We start from the raw sequence: 25,207 nt of genomic DNA on the forward strand, positions 1-25,207 counted from the left end.
TCACCCACGTAGTGGCAGAGGGTGGAGATGCAGCCAGATTCACAATCCGATGTCGGCTGGATACCGCCGACTCACTGGTAAGAATGGTTTCCACGTCAATAGCCCTGAGGCACTATGACTGGTTGAGCACGTCTGGTTTTGCAGCGTGAATCCTTTTCTGGATTCACATGTTGTGCATCATTCTGCTGTCTAGTGGTTTGGTCCGGAATAGTCTTTGTTTTTTTTCCCCCCCTCTGTTTTGGCATCGTCGACCACTATTTGGTGCCAGGTGTGTGAAGTCAGACGGCGCCCTGTTGGTCGTTGTATGTGGTAGCCATCTTCAGATTCTTTTTTCAGCTGTTGGGTCTAGAAGCAAGACGGGAAGCTCTGACATTTCTTTCAGGAAAAGCCTCAAAAAGGAAAGAAAAGGACAATATTACGATTAAATTCCACTGTCCATCAACATCGATACCAGAGAAAGGGAAAGAACTAAGAGAACGACACAAGTCGACAACAAGGGTCGACAAACGGCGAGGTAATGGCAATGGAAAATAAGTTCTGCCTCGAGCGCCACCACAAGTTCGCCCAACGCGATCCATATGACGTGTGCAACCTCTGCCTGCCCCTTGACCATCAGGTCAAGGACGGTGATGCTTGCACGGTGTTCCAACTGAAAACACTCAGGATAGGCCGAAAGCAGAGGGAGGTCCACTACGCAACAATGTCATAGACTTCAAAGAAAATGTCACTAAAAGACCTAGGCCTTTCCAGTGAGGAAGAAGACCAAGGAGTCCCGGCAGAATAGACGCTCAAAGGCTCGGACGTCGAAATTCCAGGTTAGACTGAGAAGACTGAGAAGGTATGACACCATAAACATCTATGTGGACCGGAGGGCCATGACAGCAAGGCGCAGCCGAAGGCAGCCCTGACGCTAAAGAAAAAGGTGATCGAAGGCCAGCCGTGATCGAAAGAACCCCATGGAACCCTACCAAGCAAGACAGCCGAGAGAAAATCGCAAAAGGCGCCAAAGACAAGAGTCGAACACGAGACCCCGAAGGGAAGTGCAACACCTTCGAAAGGCAAGCGCAGGCAAGAAACAAAAGTCTCCAGCCTCCGAAGCCTAGAGAGCCCTCTAGGTCGAAAAAAAGAGGCAGCGACTCAAAGCCGAAATGGTAATGCTTCTCCAAAAGAAGAAATATTTCAACACTTCTGAATCTCGAATATCCCAGCTGCTGAAAAAGACAACGTCGACACCGAAGGGGAGGAAGAGGAGATTTTTAATTCTCCACCAACCCCAGAACCTCGCGAAGAAGATCTAGAGGATTACACAGACGCTCCCGAAGAGGAGGATGACTGAGTATTTCGAGGACACATGGAATGACCTAGACACCGAAAGCCCCGAAGAGGACATTTTCTGCTATCCCTCAAAGGCATCACCACCAGATGACATAGCCTTCTACAGAGGACTGGTTAAAAGGGCAGCAGAGGAAAAAGGCGACATATGATTCCTTCTGGAGACGTTCGCCCCAGCCAGCAAGGGGACTCAATACTTGCCTATGCTAGGAAACAAGCTTCCGGGGACCGGTTTCTGCCATTTCAGGCGTCTTAGGCCCGGCTTGCTTGAATCCTGATGGTGCAATGAGCAAGGGACTCACATCTGAGTATACCCTTCCACGCTTAGGGTGGACAAAATTATTTACAACAAGGGGTGGTGATGGACAGAGTCTCTGAATTAAGCAGAGTACTCTCACCCAGTCAAGAGATCAGGGCTAGATCCAACACCGTTTTTTAGCTCATTGCACCATCCCAGTTTCAGAACCTGGCTGTATGCAAATTAGTCTGTCCCTGGCCCAGTGCAATGCTCACTGCACCATCAGGATTCAAGCAAGCCGGGCCGAAGAGGCTGAAATGCCAGAAACCGGTCCCCGGTAGCTTGTTTCCTTTCCAGTGTAAGAATTGGCTTTGTAGTTTGGTTTGCCCTGTTCCCATCATGCACTGGGACAGGAACAGACTAATTTGCATACAGCCAGGTTCTGAAACTGGGATGATGCAGTGAGCTAAAAAACGGTGTTGGATCTAGCCCTGATCTCTTGACTGGGTGAGAGTTTTCTGCTTTATTCAGAGACTCTGTCCATCACCACCCCTTGTTGTTAATTATTTTGTACACCCTAAGCGTGGAAGGGTATGCTCAGACATGAGTCCCTTGCTCACTGCACCATCAGGATTCAAGCAAGCCGGGCCGAAGAGGCTGAAATGCCAGAAACCGGTCCCCGGTAGCTTGTTTCCTTTCCAGTGTAAGAATTGGCTTTGTAGTTTGGTTTGCCCTGTTCCCATCATGCACTGGGACAGGAACAGACTAATTTGCATACAGCCAGGTTCTGAAACTGGGATGATGCAGTGAGCTAAAAAACGGTGTTGGATCTAGCCCTGATCTCTTGACTGGGTGAGAGTTTTCTGCTTTATTCAGAGACTCTGTCCATCACCACCCCTTGTTGTTAATTATTTTGTCCACCCTAAGCGTGGAAGGGTATGCTCAGACATGAGTCCCTTGCTCACTGCACCATCAGGATTCAAGCAAGCCGGGCCGAAGAGGCTGAAATGCCAGAAACCGGTCCCCGGTAGCTTGTTTCCTTTCCAGTGTAAGAATTGGCTTTGTAGTTTGGTTTGCCCTGTTCCCATCATGCACTGGGACAGGAACAGACTAATTTGCATACAGCCAGGTTCTGAAACTGGGATGATGCAGTGAGCTAAAAAACGGTGTTGGATCTAGCCCTGATCTCTTGACTGGGTGAGAGTTTTCTGCTTTATTCAGAGACTCTGTCCATCACCACCCCTTGTTGTTAATTATTTTGTCCACCCTAAGCGTGGAAGGGTATGCTCAGACATGAGTCCCTTGCTCACTGCACCATCAGGATTCAAGCAAGCCGGGCCGAAGAGGCTGAAATGCCAGAAACCGGTCCCCGGTAGCTTGTTTCCTTTCCAGTGTAAGAATTGGCTTTGTAGTTTGGTTTGCCCTGTTTCCATCATGCACTGGGACAGGAACAGACTAATTTGCATACAGCCAGGTTCTGAAACTGGGATGATGCAGTGAGCTAAAAAACGGTGTTGGATCTAGCCCTGATCTCTTGACTGGGTGAGAGTTTTCTGCTTTATTCAGAGACTCTGTCCATCACCACCCCTTGTTAATTATTTTGTACACCCTAAGCGTGGAAGGGTATGCTCAGACATGAGTCCCTTGCTCACTGCACCATCAGGATTCAAGCAAGCCGGGCCGAAGAGGCTGAAATGCCAGAAACCGGTCCCCGGTAGCTTGTTTCCTTTCCAGTGTAAGAATTGGCTTTGTAGTTTGGTTTGCCCTGTTCCCATCATGCACTGGGACAGGAACAGACTAATTTGCATACAGCCAGGTTCTGAAACTGGGATGATGCAGTGAGCTAAAAAACGGTGTTGGATCTAGCCCTGATCTCTTGACTGGGTGAGAGTTTTCTGCTTTATTCAGAGACTCTGTCCATCACCACCCCTTGTTGTTAATTATCTTTAACAGTGGACCTCCACCAGAAAAGGAAATCAAACAAATAGACATGGTGGGCAGGAATATGGAAAAGGAGGCAGTGCCACATCACTAACTCAATACCCTACTAAACCAATACGGACACCAGCAATAGATGAGATCAAAGAATTCAACAAACTCCCAGAGGAGGACAAAAAGAGAGGTAAATCTATTGTCTAGGAAGGCGGAAACATCGCTAACACATGCCTCAAATCTGCACTGGATGCAGTATACACTGCCACCAGGCAAATGTGCACAGGTACAACCTTGAGAAGACATGCTTGGCTAAGAATTTCTGGATTTAAGCAGGAGGTTCAAACCTCCATCATTAACAGACCTTTCACAGGTGAGGCACTGTTTGGAAAGGAGGTGGACGAATCACTCCAACAAATAAAGGATAATGAGATTGCAAGAGCAATGGGAGCTCTACAGCAAAGCGGAACTTTCAAAAGAGGTGGGTTTAACAGCAGAAACCCCACAGGAAGAGGAGCATTTGCACAAGGTCAGCTAATGTTGCACCAACAACAAGGCCAGGGAAGTGACCAACTAACAAGCAGGATACCAATGTTGGCAGCAACAGCCCAAGTAGCCTTTTTGAGGCAGAGGCCAGACCTGAAGAGGAAGTGTTTCTAATTGATTCCAACGCGGACAAAGACCCACACACACCAGTGGGAGGACGTATTATACAATACCAGCATCAGTGGAGAAAAATCACCACAGACAAATGGATTTTAAATTTTGTAAAATACGGGTATTGCATAGATCTAACAATAACACCACCTGCAAATCCACCAAAGAAATAGAAGTTCCTCAAATAATAACTCACTCGGTTCAATGCAAAAATCATAGACCTTCTGCAAAAACAAGCAATCTAATTGGTGGCAACAGAAGAACTCTTCAAAGGAAATTACTCACCGTATTTCCTGGTTCCAAAGCAGGATTTAACACGAAAACCAATCCTGGATCTAAGGTTCATAAACAAATTAATTTTAACACAACAGTTCAAGATGACTACTCTACAAGAAATAATCCCACAAATCCAAAAAGGGGATTACATTGCAAAAATAGACCTCAAAGACACCTATTTGCACATACCTATGAACAAAAAAAACAGAAAATATCTGTTTTCTGCACAATGAAACACACTACCAGATCAAGGTACTACCATTCATTATAAAATCAGCACCACATGTTTTTACCAAGTGCCTAGCGGCAGTTGCGGCACGCCTGAGAAGGGAGGGAATGTACGTCTAACAAAGATGTCTCAGCACGTTCAAACAGCAATCCACACACTGCAAAACCTAGGATTCTACATAAATCACAAAAAATCCTCAGCAAGGCCAGAAAAAGAAAATATTTTCCAATGTGCAAGACTAATTTCAAGGAACGCACAGGCATACCGGATGCAGAACAGGATACAAGCTATCAAACATGAAACCTCCCTCTACCAGAGGGGCAATCTCTGACAGTGAGGAGAGTAATGAAACTCATTGGCATGATGGCGTCAGGCATCCCACGCATCCCTCTTGCATATCTACATATGCGCCCATCCCAGGAATGGCTCACCAACAACTGGTTCCAAGCCACAGTGAGCTGGGAGGATCTAGTGGTTGTTACGCACAAACTGCAAGCAGAAACACAATGGTGGGCATCAACAACATAGCACGGGGAGACCTTTCAAGCACCCAGTTCCTTCTGTGACGATAACTGCCACATCCCTCAATGGATGGGGAGCACTCTTCAAGAAACAAAGTAAGAGGCCAATGGAACAAACAAGATTCCATAAAGCACATCAATAACTTGGAAATAAACAGTATTCCTAGCATTGAAGGCATTCCAGGAACGCATTCAAAAGAGAACTGTCCAGATTCAAACGGACAACACCACCACAATGTTTTACCTCAACAAACAGGGAGGTACAAGATCATTTCCGCTAAGTGAAATAGCACAACATATCTGGCATATCTGGTTATCAATCTGCAAACAATGCACCTGCCAGAAGTATACAACACAACAGCAGACCTGCTGAGTAGATAGAACAGCTGCTTTCACAAGTGGGAATTGAAGGACAAGACTGTACAATACATCTTCAAAACATGGGGAACCCAGGTATCTGAAAGAAACACGTTAGTGATAGATTCCTTACCTTAGAATTACCCACAGGCGTCAGACTGGATCCGTAAAGTTTTCGTCAGCAGTACCCCTGCGCATCGGTAGGCGGCGTCGTGCGGCTCTACGTAAGTTGTTGGCGTCTTAGTCGCCGAGATGATGTCATTGGAGCTACTTGGACGTGCCCAGGCGCGCTGATGTCAGTTCTTTCTTTTTCCGTGCCACCAAGCTCAGATCCGGAGAGAGCGGTACCCCCAATCACTTGTTGAGTTATTTTTGGGACTTTTGTCTCTGTTTTTTCGTATCTTCGACTCCTGGTGTATAGGGATACCTGGTTATAAGTCTTGTGCGGCTTGTCCCTGCACGTTGTCGGTGACGGACCCACACCATGAGTGTCTCTACTGCCTGGGGAGCGACCACGACTCTGAGTCGTGCCCCGAATGCCCGGCCATGGCTCTGAAAACTTTGCAGGAGCGGTCCCGAAAGTTGCTGAAGGCCTGGGAGTCAGCTCCACGCCGTTCAAGGTCCTGGTCCCGAGAGAGGCTAGGGGACCGGTCGCAGAGCCGCCATCACCATAGTTCGATGACGTCTTGGCACTCTGAGTCAGGTAAGGCGAAGCACAAGAAGTCAAAGAAGAGTCGTCGCTCTTCGTCGTCCCCTAGCTTGCCGCGCGACACGGCTGGGGGTGCCACGGTGGTACCACCCCCGCTGCTCCGGCAGAGCCTAGGCAGTTGCCAATGGCCTACCCGCCCTTTCCGGGTCCCTCGGCAACTCCAGCCAAGTTGCAGGAATTCCTGTCAGCCATGGCACAAGTCTTTGGGCCATTTGGCCCCGTCATCATGCCTTCGGGTCTGGGGTTCCTCGCTCTTCTGCGTCGTCGGCTCCGGCCCGACGTCGTCGACGACTCCGATCTCGACGCCGAGACACCCCCATGGATCCATGCATTGATCCCAGCCGATGTTGGTTGTCCTCGTAGGCCGGCTCCTCGGCCGACGCCGTCCCGGGCTTCGACGCAGACGTGGAGACTGTGCCGGACCGGTATCGATCGACGCCGATTCCGACACCGTTAGGGAATTTCTATCCCTTTCTCCATCCGCCTCCCTGTTTTCTGCCTGTCCGGCAGGTTGGGGAGGACGGGTAGGAGTGGGAGGGGTCTGAGGACCCTCTCGCAGCCCAGTGTGAGTTAGACCCGGACTGGGAAGAGGAATTGGAAGATGCAGACGACTTAGATTTTACTCCAGAACCTGGCACACTGTCTCCTTCTACCGTGGCTGTGGAGGAGGGTGGTACATATTCTGTGGTGTTGCGTAGAGCAGCAGAGGTTCTCCACCTCGAGCTACCTACAGTGGCCGTCAGGACTAACCACCTGACCGAAGTGCTCCGGCCAGCGTCTTCCTCTACGGAGCCGCTGCTGCCCTTTAATGACGCACTTTAGGATGTTATTTTGGGCACCTGGTCCAGGCCCAACACAGGGGCTCCTGTGGATAAGAATGTGGCCCGAAGCCATTGCCCAGCCGCGGGCGACCCCATTTTCCTCTCCCAACACCCAACCCCTGTCAACTTGGTCGTCCAAGCCTCTGCGTCCCCAAGCGCATTCCCTTCCGCACCTCCGGACAGGGAATCCAAGAAACTGGAACAGTTTAAGAAGACATTTTTTTTACTTCCACCAGTTCAGGGCTGCGGTCTGTGAACACTGCATGCCTCTTAGACCGTTATTCCCATTCTGTGGGACGTGGTTGCGCAGGTGCTGCCTCACTGTATGGAGGAGGCCAGGAAGGTGCTCTCCCAAGCTATTGCTGAGGGGAGAGATGGAGCCAAGTTCACAATTCGTTGTGACTTTGGCACCGCCGACTTGCTGGGCAGAGCGATTTCCACAACAGTGGCGCAACGCCGCCACGCCTGGCTGAGGACAACTGGCTTTTCCAGGAATGTCCAGAACACTCTGATGGACATGCCATTTAATGGCAATCGCCTTTTTGGCGACCAGGCAGACAGTGTGTTGGAGCGTTTTAAGGACTCGCAGGCTACGGCCAAGTCCTTGAGCCTTTCGGCCTTGCGCACTCCTTCCGCTCCTTTCGTGGCCAAGGTAGGGGCGCCCAAACACGTTCGTTTCAGAGCACAGGCCTGCGCAGCAACAGACTCTGCGCAGCTGCGGACGTGGGACCCGCAGAGGCGGGTCACGGGGCCAGCAGGTGGGTCAGTCCACCACCTCCCCTGTCACCACTGCCTTAAAACCTTCCTAGTCTGGTGTTTCAGGCCCACCAAACGCCAGTGGGTGGCAGGATTCGCCATCACCTCCCCCAATGGCGCACCATCACCTCGAACAGGTGGGTTTTGTAGATAGTCCGAAGGGGATACTCCCTCACCTTTGAGACTACCCCTCCAACCATGCCACCTCAGTACCACTGCATATCGGGAGATCACTTGGTACTTCTCCTACAGGAAGTTGCGGCCCTCTTGGCCAAGGGGGCCATCGAACGCGTTCCGACGCCAGAAGTAGGTCGTGGTTGTTACTCCCACTACTTCCTGGTTCCAAAGAAGGACAATGGCCTTCGTCCTATCTTAGACCTTTGGAACGCCAATCGCTTCCTCCGGAAGGAGAAGTTCAAGATGCTCAGGTCTTGTCTGCCCTAGACCCACAAGACTGGATGGTAACGTTGGACTTGCAGGACGCCTATTTCAATATCCCCGTCCTGCCAGTCCACAGGCGTTAACCTGCGGTTCATGGTAGGCCAAGAGCACTTTAAGTTCACTGTGCTCCCTTTCGTCCTTACCAGCGCCCATCGGGTGTTCACGAAAATGATGGCGGTGGTACCAGCTCATCTGCACAGATCAGGGGTTTCAGTCTTCCCCTATCTCGACGACTGGCTGTTGAAGGCGGGCTCGCCCCAGGCAGTCGTCTCCCACCTCTAGACTACGGCCGACCTCCTGCATTTGCTGGGGTTCTCCATCAACGTTCCGAAGTCGCACCTGGTTCCCTCTCAGAAGCTTCTCTTTATCGGAGTGGTTCTGGACACAGCACAATTTCGGGCCTATCCTCCTGAGAAGAGAGTCCAGGATATTTGGGCAATGATACCGATGTTTCAGCCTCTGTCCCGGATTTCGGTGAGAATGACCCAGAGGCTGCTGTGCCGCATGGCCTCCTGCGTCCTGCTGGTGGATCATTCCGGGTGGCATTTGCAGGCTCTGCAGTGGGACCTGAAGTTCCAGTGGGCGCAGTATCGTAGCGATCTTTTCAACGTTGTCCAGATCTCGGATGGGACTGCACGTCAATTGCAGTGGTGGTTAACGAATCAAGGTTCGGTCAGCGGCAGATCCCTCTCCCTTCCCCAACCAGAGTTGACAGTGGTGACCAATGCGTCACTCCTGGGATGTGGCGGTCACCTGTGAGAGGAGGAGATCAGAGGACTCATGTCTCCGGGAGAGTCCGGCCTCCACATTAACCTTTTGGAGCTCTGGGCGATTCGTCTGGTACGGAAGGAAGAGTAGTGCAAATGTTCAGAGAACACCACCACCATGTGGTACTGCAACAAACAGGGCGAGTGGGGTTGTGGACCCTATGTCGAGAGCCTTTTCGCCTTTGGACATGTCTGGAACATCAGGGCATGTCCTTGGTGGTTCAACACCTGGCAGGTTCTCTGAACGCCAGGGCGGACGAGCTCAACTGCCAGTGAATTATAGATCACGAATGGCAGCTTCACTCTGAGGTGTGGTGCAAGGTCTCTTTCAGCAGGGGGAGAGCCATGGTTAGCCACCGAAGAGAACGCGCAATTTCCACAATTCTGTGCCTGGGAATTTCCAAGGCGGCACTCGCTCGGAGACTCTTTTCGTCTTGAGTGGAGCTCTGGCATCTTGTATGCCTTTCCGCCTGTCCCACTTCTGGCCCGAGTGCTGAAGAGGCTCAAGCGCAAACGAGCCCAAGTCATTCTTGTGGCTCCGGACTGAGCATTAAGAGTCTGGTACCCCGACCTCTTGAGCATGGCCATCGATCCTCTGATCAGACTGCCTCTTCGAGAGGTTCTTCTGTCGCAGCAGTAAAGGGCAGTCCTCCACCCGAATCTGTCCAGTCTCGACCTCCTTGCTTGGAGATTTGAGTGGCAGCAGTGACAGCTTTTGACCTTCTGCCTTAACTCTGTAATGTCATCTTGGCAGTAAACAACGTTTACAACGAAACTTTATCTCCACGGGTAATCACAATGCGGTCGTTATCACGGGGGGGGGGGTGTTGGATTTAAAATCCAACACCTTCCCTAGTGTCCGCACAGACTGGAGTTGGAATAGTAAATTATACTATTCCAACTTCAAGTGCTCGTAACAACGACTTACGGAGTAATGGTATGCAGAATCACAACGCTGTCGTGATAAGGACCGCGTTGTGATTCCCGTAGAAGAAAAAGAATGCGGGATTTGATCATATATTCCATCTTGGCAGCCCAGCCAGGCATCCCTTAACCAAGTCTGTATACACCAGTAGATGGAACAATTTGTGGCATGGTGCAAAGTAAAGGCTGTGGATCCCCTTTCGGCCCCTCTTTTGGAGGTACTCTTGTTCATCCTCTCTTTGGCCCAGCAGGGCTATGCCTTGGGCACTCTTAAAGGCTACCTTTCAGCCATATCTGTCTTTCTTCGCCTTCCTTATCCGCCTTCTCCTTTCAAGTCCCCTATTGTAAATAGAATGCTAAAGGGCATTACTCCTCTCTTCCTTCCTCCTTTCATAATGCCCCAGTAGGACTTGAATCTTGTCTTGCCGTTACTTATGTGTTATCCCTATGAACCTCTACATAACTGCCCTATCGGCTCCTTACTTTGAAGACTGCCTTCCATGTCGCCATCACTTCTTCTCGCAGAGTGAGTGACCTTCAAGCTCTGTCCTTAAAACCTCTTTTTCCTGCTGTTTATCAGGACAAAGTTGTCCTTCGCACAAGGCACTCTTTTCTTCCCAAAGTGGTTACCTTTTTCCACATAGGACAGAACATCACTTTGGCCACCTCCTTCCCCTCTCCGCACCCTTCCAAGGAGGAAGAGAGACTCCACTGGCTGGACCCAAAATGTGCGCTGTCTTTCGAAACACCATGCGAAAGAATTCTGGGTGGACGATCCAACTCTTCGTTGGCTATGTGTGTGCCAAGAAAGGTCGGGCTGTACAAAAATGCACCATCTGTCAATGGGTTGTCCTCTGTATTAAAATCTGCTACTCCTTAGCGAAAAAGGGAGCTCCAGTGGGACTGTGTGCCCACTCCACCAGGGCTACGGCAGCTACTACTGCCTTGTGATGTGGAGTCCCACTTCTTGACATCTGTCAGGCGGTCACATGGGCATCTCTGCTCACGTTCACCAAACACTATTGCCTGGACAGCCAAGTTCAGAGAGAGACTGTTATTTTGGCCGTTCTGTTTTCTAGGACTTTCTGGTATGAACTTAGTCTTCAAACCTACCTCCGGGGTTAGCATTGTTGGGGTATCTATTCTAAGGTAAGGAATCTATAACAGTCTCTTTCAGATGAACAAGTCGCTTACCTTCAATCATGCTGATGTGAAAGGAAATCCCTTAGGAAAAAAGGGCAATATTAGGCTTTCTAGCTTAACTTTTCCATCTATAACACATAAATGACCGCAACATGGCCAGTGGGACATGCCTTCACAAAACAGTGCTGTTGGATTTTCATGCAAATATGAAGGCATAGTTGAGAAAGGAAGGTTCTTAAACACTCCTTTGAAACCACTAACACTGAACTCCTGCCTTCCTACTACATAATTATGCACAGCGTGTGAATCCAGAAGAGATTCACAATGCAAATGGAAAAGGTTAATTATGTACGACACCAGTTTTGCTGTTTGAACCTACTCTGGATTCACTGAAGAGTTGAATGTGTCACATGTGAAAATGTGTGTGAAAAAAGGTAAAATCTCAAAGCAACAAAACTAGACTACAGAATATAAGCGTTGCTGTAACTGGAGAAATATATCATTTAAAGACTGTGACCACATACTGGGACATTCTAGGCTTGTGTTTTGTGTCATAGAGAGTGGCATTTCTCCACGTCGAAAAGAAAAACTATAACTCTTTGGACCCAACCACTAGATTGTTGAATTATGCACAGCATGTAAATCCAGAATAGCTTCAAGCTTCAAAATTGTTATAGGGAAATACCTTTTCCTTCTCTTATATAGTGTGGAAGAACCAAAAGAGTACAGCAACACCGCACATAAGTTAGTTTGAGAAAGAGTTACCACAAACGCATAACAGGTGATCATTGTGTATTGGTGATGGCATGTAATGTATAGATAGAGAGGAACCCCTTGAAACAAGCAAGGGAATTGGGGTGTTAGACCTAAGTAAGAAACAGATTGATTCCCTTGGGTAATGTGCACAGAAAGCTAAAACATTAGCTATAACAAAGTGAAATTTTGCTCCTCAAATTAAGAATATAAACAACATTCAAAGTACATAACAATTTATTGAGATATTAAAAAAGCTTACAATACATTTATAAAATAGTATAAACACACAATTAAAAACAGATATATCTTTTTGTGACCTGCACAAAAATATAGGACAGACAAAACTAAAATGTAAATCATAAAATTTGAAAGTTTTACAAGGCATACATTCACAGAAAAAGTTTCAAACTGCCCTGGTGTTATAACCTCACAATCTTATATGCATCAGGGAGGAACAACATGAATTGTACTTAAGCTTGCGTCGACGCGTTTCGGTGGATTTGCGTTTGATTCGGTGCCACCTTTATCAAGACTGTAATTTTCGTTGTCTGTCATACAGTTGGATCCTCATAGGTCTCCTGTATGTTTCTTTAACGTATTGTTTCTTATAAGTTGAAGTGGCTGTGATTCTCAGGTAATCAAAAGATGTTTTTACCATCTGCGGACTATTATAGTCATTCCTATCCAATAACGATTGTAGAATTTAGTTCAGGTCCGTCGATCTGTGGACGTTTTTGTATAATTAGCCGACCGTTATATCTGGCAAACGTCAGGGAGTGCTGCTGGGCCAATTCTGGGGATGGGCTAAGTGAACCATTCAATATATGTGGACCACTTGTTGTCAAAAAAACGTTTACGAAGGCGCGGTGTGCTGCCTTGTTCTAGTTGAAAACGGGGTATTTTGGATAGTCGTATCCCCTGTTTTTGCTGTAGCCTTGCTTCACTACGGGTGTCTGTTCTTCAAATGAGAGATGATGGTGATGGCATGCATTAAGATTTCTGAGGGAATACAGAAGACAAGACTAATAAAATCCAACATCACATCGGCAAACAATCCCACTACGCAGCGTCCCCAAGTGTAGGCCCTTCATTCAATCTCTGATGGCCACCTAGTAAGCTATGGTATGTTATTAGATTATCTCCAGTGAAGAAATGTATGGTCTGTTCGTGAGGAAAATCACTGGGGCGACTTTTCCAACCAGTACCACAATAAGATCAAATCCAGAATATGGTCTTCTTTTAAGACTATGTATGTAGGTTCAGAATGTAGTGCTATTAAAAGATGGAAACCATTCTGATGGCATATTACACTACAGATCTAAGGAGCATAGGCCACTAGAGGATAATCTGTAGACTTCAGCACTGGACTTCCCCTGTGTGCTGTTTTGCCCTAGATGTAAGAAGAGGAAACAAGCATGCACATTTGTGATGATAGGGAAGAGCAGAACGGCAATTTACAGATTGACGCAGAAGAATGAAATATGAACTTGAGTAAAAAAGAGATGCCAGGAAAGGCAGAACTGCTGGGGGTACCATGAAGGGAAAATCGGAGAGTGAGGGGAAATGCAAACAATGTGTTCGAGGCATGTGGGCTGCTGAATTCACATCTTATGCATAGATCGCCGCCTAGTGTTGGATGTTAAAGTAGGTAGGATCTGCTACTATATGTACCATCTTAAGAGGATGCCATTTACTTCTCAATGTTAAAATAATTGTGTTGCTTCCTGCAGGTGGAGGCTCTTCGTCACTCGATGGGTGCTGGGGGCTACGGAGAAGGAATGGTGCCTAGCCAGATGTACAGTCCCCGGGAAATGAGAGTATGTCTTTCAGTCTGTGCATTGTTGAATGTGTCATACTTTTTTTGACGAAGTCGATGGTCATTGTAGATGTTGCCTAGTCTATGATCAGTGTTCATGGCTGTGCTGGCCACCTGAGCACAAGAAGCGATGTAGTGTTAATGTGGATTCAAAGTGGTTGATCCAAGCAATCACTCTTCTTTCGAGTGTGTGGGTACTCTGCCTGCTTTATTTATGATTAACATGCACGTGTTGTTGGAAACTAGTGTCTCTCAACTTCAAAGAACTCTTTGGCACCTAGGCCATAAATTGTGTATCCGAATTGTTAGGCCTGGGGTATGCGAGTTGGGAACATGCACAACATGCACCTGGACACTTCACCGTTCATCCTTGTGCTAAAATAGCCCGTATGACCGCTTGCTGGACCTATTTTCTCTCTTTACACCACCAACTTTTTTACCCCCAATTGTTAGCTAGCACAATAATCACATGGCTTAAAGGAGCAGTAAGTGACCCTTTATTAAAGCTTTAAGTCTGTTTTCATCAACCCACCAGTGGAAAGGAGAACCTGGTACTGAACACAGCACTGGAGTCCTACATAGACTTGCAGCAGAGCCAAGCACTTTATTCTAGGCAGACGCTGGATCTTGAGCCTGTGCCTTTAACATGTGACCTAATGTAGGTGGGTTTCTACGGTCTGGTGCTGTGAAGGTGTGCAACTCCAATTTTAAATTTGGAGTGAAGACGTTTAGGGGATGCCTGAATGCGATAAGGTTGATCAGCTTCTTATGGTGCCTCTGCATGACTCAATATCCTTCTGCGTGGAGGGGGAGTGGGATGGAGGCATACCACACTCTGAGTAGGATGTAACTTGTTTTCTTGCCGTACTGGCAAAAAACGGAGAGGATTCCTGCAGTCTTTTGAATATCGGACTTGTTATGTTATTATAAGTTTGTAGAGCGCTATATCACCCAGAGGTATCTAAGCGCTATCAGCGGACACACAACATCAGTAGGCACCAGACTGCCGAATCACAGGGGCCCCCAAGCCTCCCAAAATAGCACAGTCTTCAGCTTCTTCCTAAACATTAGCAGGTTAGTTTCCTTCCTAAGTTCTGCTGGGAGGTGATTCCATGCCAAGGGGACAGTACTAGAAAATGCTCTGCCACCCTCGAATGCGAGGTTAAACCTAGGGCATATCAGGTTACATGCATCAGCAGACCGAAGGGTCCTACTTGGCATGTACTTAATGAGCCGTTCCTTGATGTATTTGACTGACTTGAGACTTGCTCTGGTCCAAGTCAGTCACTTCAAAACAGTTCTCTATATCTACCCGTCATTTAGAAAATGGTAGCCTTTCCTCGTCTCTCACCATATCGTTGTGTAAGGGGTTTGCCTTGGTTCAAGATGTGGTTGCACATTGATCTCACTAAGGAATCCAGCCACACGAATCGGCTTTCTGTTCATTGATTAGGAAGCTGGGAAAGATGCCTCAAGCAAGCCTTCAGTCCTGTGATCTTTCGTGATACCTTGCATATCCTTCCTTTCAATATCCAAGCAGTCAGTTATGTGGATTTCCTTTTGAGATCTTCAAGGTAGTCTCTTGGGCTATGTCACATATGAGACTGGATCCCCCAAATGTATGTTCCTGGTCTCTAGTGTCTCTTCTTTACCTATATTTGATCCAAGTTCTTTACCTATATTTGATCCAAGTAAAGTACAGTAGAGTTAGGTGGTTAATAAAATCAAATTAACTCTCTTTGAATTGCCCAACTATGTCCATATCATTGATCTGAACACATATTTACAGTGATAGTCGACATCCATATCGCAAGCTTGAATGTTCTGTCCTCCGTATGGGTATCTTCTAACTTAAACTGTGCACTTTGGATAATGTTTACTGCGTTTTTATTTTGAACACTCCTCGCCAGCATAGACTTTCTGTATCAATTGCTTACAGCTCTCTTTGTTTGCATGTACATGATTGATTTTCCTTCTGTCATTTCTAGGCTAATGGTGGTTGGCAGGAAGCAGCGACTCCATCGTCTGTGACTTCACCCACAGAGGGGCCTGGAAGCGTACACTCGGACACCTCCAACTAACTGCTTCCCATCTTGATGCGCTAGGGATCCAAGGGCATCACAAAATGCGCTACATCCAACTTAATTTTGCCAGCCCTATGAAAAAGATTTTTTTCTGTTTTTATGGTGGCTGGGACACAAGATGGTGGTAATGTTAGGAGATGTGCTGTGGTATGATGGAAGGTGAAAAGGAAGTTTGCAGCACAGGCCTAGAGAAACAGACGTGTGTGCATCAGAGCAACCTTCAGAGACTTTATTGGAAAGCTTGAAGGGACATGCATTGCTGGAGTAAAGAACACAGCACCAGTTTGAGGGTCTGAAAGAAAGCAGGCACCAAGCGCTCTACACTCTACTTCAGCTTTACCAGTACCACCTCATTCTGTCAAATCTCCTTTCCTCACTTGGCAAGCTCCATTTACTTTATTATAGAAAGATGCTGCAAGGATTTGGCAATCTTCTTGGCTAACCCACAGTACTTTGCTGCACCCAGTTTCACTACAGAGCACCCCGAAGCAGCACCATGTATTCAAGGAAGGCGGTGGAGGTCTTCGGTGGAACGGAACGCATGTTTGGGGATGCCATGCCGGAGTGTTTTGGGACATGTAGAAGAGAGGCGCTACTTCCCTCTGGCGTCCTTCAGGTTCTTGGTGCCTGCGTTGTCGCACCAGGTCGGCAGTAGAACCAGCCCATTTAACATGCTGATAATCGTGTCCGAATTTTGAAATTCTCTTCAGCCCTATCCGTTTGCAACCACCTTTTTGTGGTCGAGGTGAAGTGGGTATCTCCTGCAGTTGTTCGTTACCTGGTTTTGGAGACACTGTGGGCAATTAGTGCAGTTATTTCCACAGGCTTTGATTTAGGATGCAGTGCCATGAACTCTACTTTATTACTTGAATGTTTGAAATCTAGTACACTGTGGTAGGCGAGACACAGCTTCCCTTCAGTCCTGTCAACTGGAAGGCATTGGCGTTTCCACAATTAGCAAACAAATCTTTGAAATTGCTTTACATTGGGAGTGTTTTTAATTTTGTTTCCCTGATTTCTCCCGTACGGCTAAAATTCTTAACTAGTTTAATTTCACCGGCCGTATGAACTTTTTCAGCAATTAAGTAGGATATAGGACGTTTGCGTTAGAACTGTGATGAATTCTGATTCTTTCCAGCAGTGCATCTGTCACCTGTAACTGAGGGTGGCAGTTGGGAGATGGAAATGTTGTTCTTTCTTCACAGTGTCGGATTGGTGACCTGCTGTCAGGCCTAAGAAACACTACAAACCTCAAAGTGATGGGGGCTTTACTCCTTGATTAGGTCTCCTTTTTATTATGGCCTGAAGTCTGATAATCATTGAATGGTTGCTGGAGTGTTAGTTGGTGAAAACAGGGTATCCACAATTTGCAGCCTAAATCTTAATATAGATTCACATGCAGTTTGTTTCAACGTCTAGTTATTGGGCTTGGAATAACATCTTGTTTGTCTTACACTGCGGGTGTCCGTCACAAGGCATACGAAGAGCTGACTCGTTGTCATAGGCAGCAAGCTTACAATGCCCCACACTTGGGTGACGTCTTCCGATAGTTTTATCTACCATCGGTTTGGTAACCTATGCGATAGCTCTGCAATGGACTGAATTATTTGGAAAACCGACACTTTCAAGGCTGTTTTGGGGGTTGTCTTTCTCACCATGGAGAAAACATCATGTACGTTGTATTATTTAGTAATAACAGCGCCTAGACATAAACTCGCATGTGTGGTGTAATCTTAAGGTAACACCCTGTGCTAAGCTTTAAAAATGTGGAGTCCTAAAGGTTGGGCTGCCTATGCCGTGGCTTTGGAACATGAAGTGGTGGTGAATGTATCCACCAAGGAGAGTACGGTGTTCGAGATCTCTGAAAAGACACGAACATGCATAGCATTTTAAAACGACGTCCTTAGGTGTAAACTAGTTATCTTTAGTCCTTCAAGGGAATGCACAGCCACTAAACTAGTCAGTTAAAAACTCAGAAATGACATTCCTTTAGTTGTTTGGAGTCTAGGTGCCACATTGGCCCCTTTAATCTGGGTGCATACAGAAAGAAATAATTCTGCTATTGACTCCGAAAGACTTGCCTCCTCTTCAGGTCAAAAGAAGTGCATGCTTTGGGACAGACGTTTTATTTTTATCTTAGTAAATGGATCCCTCTACACCAAAACGTCAAGAGTACACATTTTGATGCTAAGTTATCGGAAACTATTCCAAGCAAGGATAAGCTGACGTTTGAAGAAGCTTTTGACATAGCACATATTCTCTAGCAAGATGCTACAAAGAGGAAGTGAAGAGAATACATTGTCCAAATCTTCACATGGTCTGGATCCTAGGTACAGTTGGCCTAACATCGCGATTACATGCTTAAAGTCCTGATTATGTAAATCCCTGTTCATTTCAGCTAAGGACTTAGTATAGGAATATAATGTGGACACCATTGCTTAAGAAAATGTCAAATGAGATGCAGACTTTGTCAGTTGCACCTTCTCTGCAAGGTGAGTTCATTACATGAAATGCCAACGAAAAGGGCAGATGAGCTATATTGCAACAAGTGGAAGAAAAGGGTCCACTGTTAAAGTAAAGCAATCGGGCATAATACATTAACTTTGAAAAAAATCAAGCTTAACTTGTAATCAACACAGCGCAGTTTTTGGAAGCAGGTAGAGCAGCAATATAGCTGTTGGCTTATTCAACTATGGAGGAGTTAGAATCCTACCCCATCTGCTTCGTAGGATTTTCATTGATAGTCATGAACACAAATTATATATCTATATATATAACACTCACACTCACTCGCTCTCGGTCTCTCTCTCTCCTCTCTCCCCCCTCCCTCCTCACCCCCCATTTCAAAGATCCTTTGAGGTGTTAATCTCCATCTTATTGCTTGATGTTAGGACCCCTTCTGGTCGCCTATCAGAGGTTCAGTTTCTTTTTCCAAGACAATACAATGACTCTAAAAATCTATCAATTGATTGATTGACTATAAATATCAATTTCAAATCTGCATTGCAGCAGTTTGCTCAGAAAGGTGAAAAAGTATGAAGTTGGGATACAAGTGCAGCCTGATGCTCTCACCGTAATCATTGAAGAATCGCTGAAGGTTCTCTATGCACAGCACAGTCTATTGCCAGTTTGCTCTTAGAGACAACTCTTTTTCTCTGGCTATGTGAGCAATTGTGGCTTATGTGAGCACTGTGAGTTTTCGAGTTTCAGTCCTCATTTATATCAAAATGTAATAGCTTTACTTGACATTTTATAACAAGTGTCACCAAAAGACCCAAACTCTTGTGAAGCTCTTTCCTCAAAATGCCTTCCCTTTTTCAGAAGTGCGCTTATTTCAGCGGGAAAAAGGCAGTGTCTAACCTCCCACAAGGTCTGGGTGGTATGTCTCCCAAAGAACCACTTCATGGTCTCTAGCAGTGAACACGTTTGTTAATGATTATGTAATGTATTCAGTGATCTCCATATGGCAGGTTACATATGAGACCCCTAAATTAACAGCTCTGGCCACTGAGACGGTTTCCCCAGGATCTAGTGTTGTCTCAGAAAAGGTTCATCAAGATTTTAGTGGAGGATGCACAAGAACATGAAGAATGGATGACCTTTTAGTACTTCATCCTAATAGAAATGTTCACAGATGACTCCCTTGCAGTGTGCCGAGTTCCGATTGGGCGTAGGGCTGCTGGAGCACCTAGGACATCGGCATGCATTTCATTGCACTAGAATATGATGGGTTAAAATAAGTATGGACTCAAGCTATGCACTATAGCTCAAGAAATCCAGTGGGCCAAGCAAGGGGACATGCACATAGCAGCAGAAAACGCAACCAGGGGTGAGCAACTAACCTGCAAATATGCTAGTCAGTGATACCCTCCTCTGTAGTGAATACATGCTGGCGCAAGACACGCCTGTTTTTCACATCTTATGATGTCGGCAGCATCATATTGGAAGTTGCCGCTACAGACAGTGCTCAGGAAACCTCATTCTATCTGGAGAGCATGTAATTGAGCAGCAGTTCCAGGCTCCTGAGATCCTATAATTGTCTGCAGCTGTAGACATGCAGACTAGTTCATTATGCATCCCTATAGTCACTGGGGCTTTCCTCAAAGCCTTTATTACATCTCCCCCAAAAAGTCACATTACTTGATTCATTTCTCGCCCAATGTGATGATGGGCATTTCAAGTTGATGACCTAAAAGACATTCTTGACATGTTTGTTTCACATTCAAAATCTCCGATCAGGAAGATGCCATTCTGAGCCCAACAATTAGATGGATGTTAATTAATGGAGATACAAGCTGCCAAACTACTGTTACAGCTGCACAATATATTTCTTCCCTACTGAGCGAGGTTGGCACATAGAACGTTTTTGGTACCTGGAGACCTTCCATTTTGTAGGGGACAATAAAAGCCATAATAGTGTGGAGGAGTTTGTCACTGCTGTGGTATATTGGAACCTGGTGAGCATAATGGAATAGAAACGGTCTATTTAGGAGTAATGACACGAGGAGGTTAGTCCTAAAACCATGATCGCCGTAATGGTACGGGAGAGCTTTTAAACATGCTGTAGGATATTGGATGATGAAAGCTGTGAAAGAGCAGGAGCTGGTGTTTTAACTGCAGTGACATGAATAGGGTGACCATGATTGAATTGGAGGAATTCCAGGGACCCTAGTCAGAGTGTAGTTGAAGGCACTCTAGAGCTTCCATTCTCTGTCAAGTGAAACCAGCAATGAACTGGGGAGCCTCTGTTCATTACAGGGGATCAGTAGCTGCGATGGAGTGGTGTGGCCTCTGTTCTGTGGGTTCCAATCCGAATTCAGATCATCACAGTAGTGGACTAGCAATGCGGGGCTTTTGCTTTCAGTCTGGCACCTTAATTAGATCTACAAAGCAATCCTTCACTGCAACAAGAATATTTTCAATGTTAATTGTGTAACTCTAATTACCAGTTGTTAACTGTCTCCTTTCTTGAATTGGTTGCTTACAGACGGTGGCGACAAGGCTTTGCAAAAGAGCCAGAGCATTTTGAGAGAATTTCTGAATTTCTTAACTCATTTGGATACAAAAGACTGCATCCTATAACCAAATTCTGTCCGCTTACCCCCATCCCACCCAATCCGCCTCAACCTCCAAGGAACTTACAGAAAGATGTTACCTTCAGGCTTCACTTACGGACAAATGGAGAAGTCTGCTAAGTGGTTTAGGTACTGTCTGGCGACGAGGCTCTAATTTATGCTTCTTACAACCTTCCCTACTGCTAAAAACTTGGCACCCGAGCCTGAAAAGAAAATGGCGTTTTTCCTTGAGTAAATGGGGTCTTCTTTTTAAATTTCATGAATTGTAATTTTGGAACTTGGGCTGGTGTCAGCTGTGCTTATTATGGGTGGGTGAGATAGGATAGCCGTTTGAGGTTGTGCCGCAAAAGGAACAACTGAGGATTTGCATTTTGGTGGTGGGAAATGGCCACAGTTTTAACCACTATGTTTTTCTAGGGAGGATGCCAGCACTTCTCCGTCCTTCACACTGTGGACCTTTGTGCAGAGTTTTAAACTCTGGCATTTAATTACCCATTTATAGAAAAGAAGGGAAAAAAACTTGGTATTAAAATGGTTTGGTTCACTGTGTCTTAGTAGATGGCCAACCGGTTGGAACGTTTTTTAAAATGATGGGTCTTCCCTCTTTGAGTCCGTGTATATAGTACTGGGGAGTAAGGGGTGGGGAAACAATAAAAAAAAGTGTACATGACTAGCCAATCAAAAACAGCTTTATTACCTCATGCAAGCTCATATAAACCAATAGAATTGCTCCATGATTTTAGAGTGCTCACATTACTACCTCTGAGGCGTGTTGCTGCGTGAACCAGGATTTCTATTTTCTTTTCCTTTTTTGGAAGGAAGGAGGGAGGGATAGGTGGGGGAACTTTGGATGGGCGGCATAGTACATGGTGGTCTAGGAGAGGTGGGTGCAGTGAACGTGACACTTCTTGTTGATCTATATTCCATTTTTTCCAGCATTCTTGCGATTGTTATTTTATAGGAGGCCTGACACAGATTGACATATTCACACCATGGGTTTAAGGCATGAGATGTATTTGACAGTAAGTGGGGGTGGAGAGAGCGTGAGGGGTATGATAGCCGTCCAAGAAAATTGCAATATTTCATTCACTTTCTAGATGTGCTCCTCCACCCTCCTTACTCTCGGCTCCAGTGGATAAATGTCTTCCCTGAACATGGTCTCTTTCAGAACTTAGTTTTCCAAACTTGAGAATATGAGTTTTGTTTCTGGAATGTTTGGTTTGTACTTTTCAAAGCAAATGCCCTCAGTTATGCCATTAATAAGCGTTTTCTGACAGGGCCTAAATGTTATTTGGCTGATGATGAAGTTTGGACATGCAGCATGTGTTTTAACTCGCCTTGCCCTCCCTCCAAACATTTTGTTCTAAAAACTAGGTTCTCCATAAATCATGTGTAAATATGTCACAATATATTTTCTTTTGTATGGGGAGGGTGTAGTGGTGAAAATGAGGTTGTGAATGTTTTTCCCAGTGGAACATTCTTTTCTCACTTCTATTTTGGATCCCATTATATTTTATAAATATATATTGGTGGCAGCTCGCAGAAATTTGGGGGTGATAGGCATGGGGGATAGAAAGTAGGGAATGCAAACAAGACTGCCCACGTTTGCCTTTGCCTTCCTCCTGTGCACTGTCCGAGATAACCAGGGTCGGACAGGTGTGGATCAGTTCAGATTGCTATGAAACAGGGTTGATTTGTTTGTATAAAAAATATTTTTGTCTCTAAATGAAACTTGGTGGTCCTTGTTTTATCTAATCTGTGACCACAACAGGGAAACCTTCTGAGCTAGAAAAAACTAATTGTGTAGGTGAGACAATTTGTATACCTCCAAGTCTCCCATCCTACACTGTCGTACGTCTTTCCTAGCAGGAATGAAAAATGTGAACTGTTTAGAAATTAGTGATTCATTAAAAATGATACAAAAAATATTGAGCTGAATACAATCAGATGATGCGCCACCTCAGAGCATTTTAAGCTATTGAGGAAGCTGAATTAACAGATAGCCTGACAAGGGTTATCTGCGTCTCTCCTTTACCCTCATTCCCTTTCGCAGAGGTGGCCAGTTCCACTGTTGCTGCTCGGTGGGATGAGATGTGGCTTGTTGACATCTTTGGGCAGAGTGCAGCTAAAAACATTGGTCATTCGGTCTAGTTTGTCAACTGTGTTCTCTACAAATGAGCCCTGACAAACCAATTTCTCAAAATTGGGTAATCTCAGTTCTGCACAGCGGCAGTACCATTATAATGTTCTTGCAGCCCATCTTAAGCGAACAATTGTAGAAACTTCATCTCTTAATCTGGCAATATGCTGTCTACATTGCCTGTCTCACAAGATGTGCTGTTATGACGAAGTGTAACACAGCTCCTATTATACACTTTCCTCACAGAAAATATTTTGAGACATCCCCTACTCCTAATAACCACATTCAGGCTGCAGGTGAACTTTGGGCTTGCTGCTGTACGAATATGGTGCACTGCTCCCATACCCAACCAGATAAAGGGGGCTGGGATGCTGGAGAACTACAAATATATCACCTAATTGGAATCATTCCTGCTGTGAGACTTTAAGAGCTTCTTTTTTAAAAAAACACAAAAAAAAACAATGCGAATCCAAAGTGGTTGTCTGTTTCTTGTGGAGGGTGGGTTGGGGAGGGTTAGCTTTTTTCCTTTCTGACTGTCTGGTTTTATATCCTGTCTGGGGACGTTTTGTCTCATTTTATTGATTTTATTTTTTTGTGGTGTTTAGAAAAATAAAAGTAACGAGATACATCGACTTTGGACTTAATTATCTTTAATAAACTGATCTGATATTTACATGCTGATAGAGATTCTTGAGGGATTGGGTGTTTTCTGTGCTTACTGGGGAGGAGGCATTTGTTTAAAAATAGCTTTTGGGGGGTAGATGGTTCATTAATGCTGCAGGATACCAGCAGAACCATGCATCACTTTGAACTTCATTCCACAGTATTGGGATGGGCATTGTAATCTTTGCTGCGCTTCGTCTTGGCGCGGTCCTTGGAGCGGATTGACAAAGGTGTGTTGACCAAATGTACTGTATATCACATAAGCTGTGCACTCTCTTTCTGATAAAGTCTTCTAGTCACAGATATCTTAACTTAGAATATTCCACAGGTGTCCGACTGGATCCTGAAAATCTTGGCAGGTAGGTGGCGCTGATCGGTTCAGCGTTGTCCATGTGATGTGGGTGGTGCGTCTAATGGTGCCACCCGAGCATGCTGATATCAGTTTCTTTACGTGACTCCTTCCACACCAGAAGCATGGAGCCAAGTTAGGAGGCGGATTTTACACGGTGCAGAGACTAAGGGCCTACAGGGACCTTTGCGGTAGAGACCTGTTCGCAGAGGCTGGGAGCGTCAGTACGAAATCTACATCTAGACAAAGGTTATAAAGCATTACCGAAGGTAAGTAGCTTGTTCATCTATTAGAGACCTCTGGCTGCAGATTCCTCACCTCAGAATAGATACCAAAGCAATACCTCTCCAGAGGTGGGTCTGGAAATTGCTTTAAATCAAAAAGTCATGGATGACTGAATGGGCAAATTGCCCATCACGACAGCCCTGATTGTCCAGGCAGTAGTGTTTGCTGAATGTGTGCAAGGACGCCCATGTCACAGCCTGACAGATGTTCAGGACAGGCTCTCCGTGAGCTAACGCAGTGGTTACAGCTTTGGCTCTGTTGTAATGAGTCTGCAAGTCCTTGGAGTTGTGTTTGGGCAAGTACATAGCAGATCTTAATGCAGAACACGATCCATCTGGAGATGGTCCGTTTATGTGCTACTTTTCCCTTTGCTCCAGTAAACCTAACAAAGAGCTGGTCGTCCACCCAGTGTTTTTTAGTGCTATCAATTTAGAACTTCAATGCTCTTTTTGGCTGCAGGGGGTGGAGTCTTTGCCCCAGTATTGGAACTTTCATAGATTCCCATGCTTTTGTATCATTCCCCATTGTCGGAATGGGAGTCTCGGTAACACAAATACCATAGCAGTAGGTACAAAAGAGAAAGAAAAAGGCCTGGGCCTCATTTCCTTTTGTAGCATATCACCCTCTTTTTGTAAAAGAGACCAAACTTAGGCATTAGCCAATCAGAAGAGCCTCACCCCATAGAACCCTCCTGAAGGAACCTCAGAGCCTCCGATTTTCTACCGCACGTTGTGCTTAGGGAGTCTCCTTCGAGCTCTGCCCATTTCTTCTCTATTCAAAGGATTTTCTTCAAACTTTTTTGTTTTTGTTTTTTTTTTTGTTTTTTTTTATTGATTCAGTTCAATAGCCACAAAATAAAAACATAATAATTATAACAAAACCAGAAGTCGTATACAGAGAAACTTATGGTGCAAGTATACAATCAAAGATAAAACA

General features: G+C 45.8%; 1 protein-coding gene across 4 annotated transcripts in view; it reads left to right on the forward strand.

Moving 5' to 3' along the window:
• Positions 1–23,647, forward strand: part of PBX2 (PBX homeobox 2) — a 248,920-nt gene extending 225,273 nt beyond the window's left edge. For all 4 annotated transcript variants that reach the window (XM_078645857.1, XM_078645856.1, XM_078645855.1 and 1 more), the window contains exons 8-9: positions 13,590–13,676; positions 15,664–23,647. In XM_078645857.1, the coding sequence (XP_078501983.1) occupies positions 13,590–13,676; positions 15,664–15,756 (180 nt within the window). In that variant the 3' untranslated portion in view covers positions 15,757–23,647. The remainder of the gene's footprint in view (positions 1–13,589; positions 13,677–15,663) is intronic.
• Positions 23,648–25,207: the final 1,560 nt, after the last annotated feature.

This window comes from Lissotriton helveticus, chromosome 5_1 (genome assembly GCF_964261635.1).
Source record: "Lissotriton helveticus chromosome 5_1, aLisHel1.1, whole genome shotgun sequence".
In the NCBI taxonomy this organism is placed as follows: domain Eukaryota; kingdom Metazoa; phylum Chordata; class Amphibia; order Caudata; family Salamandridae; genus Lissotriton; species Lissotriton helveticus.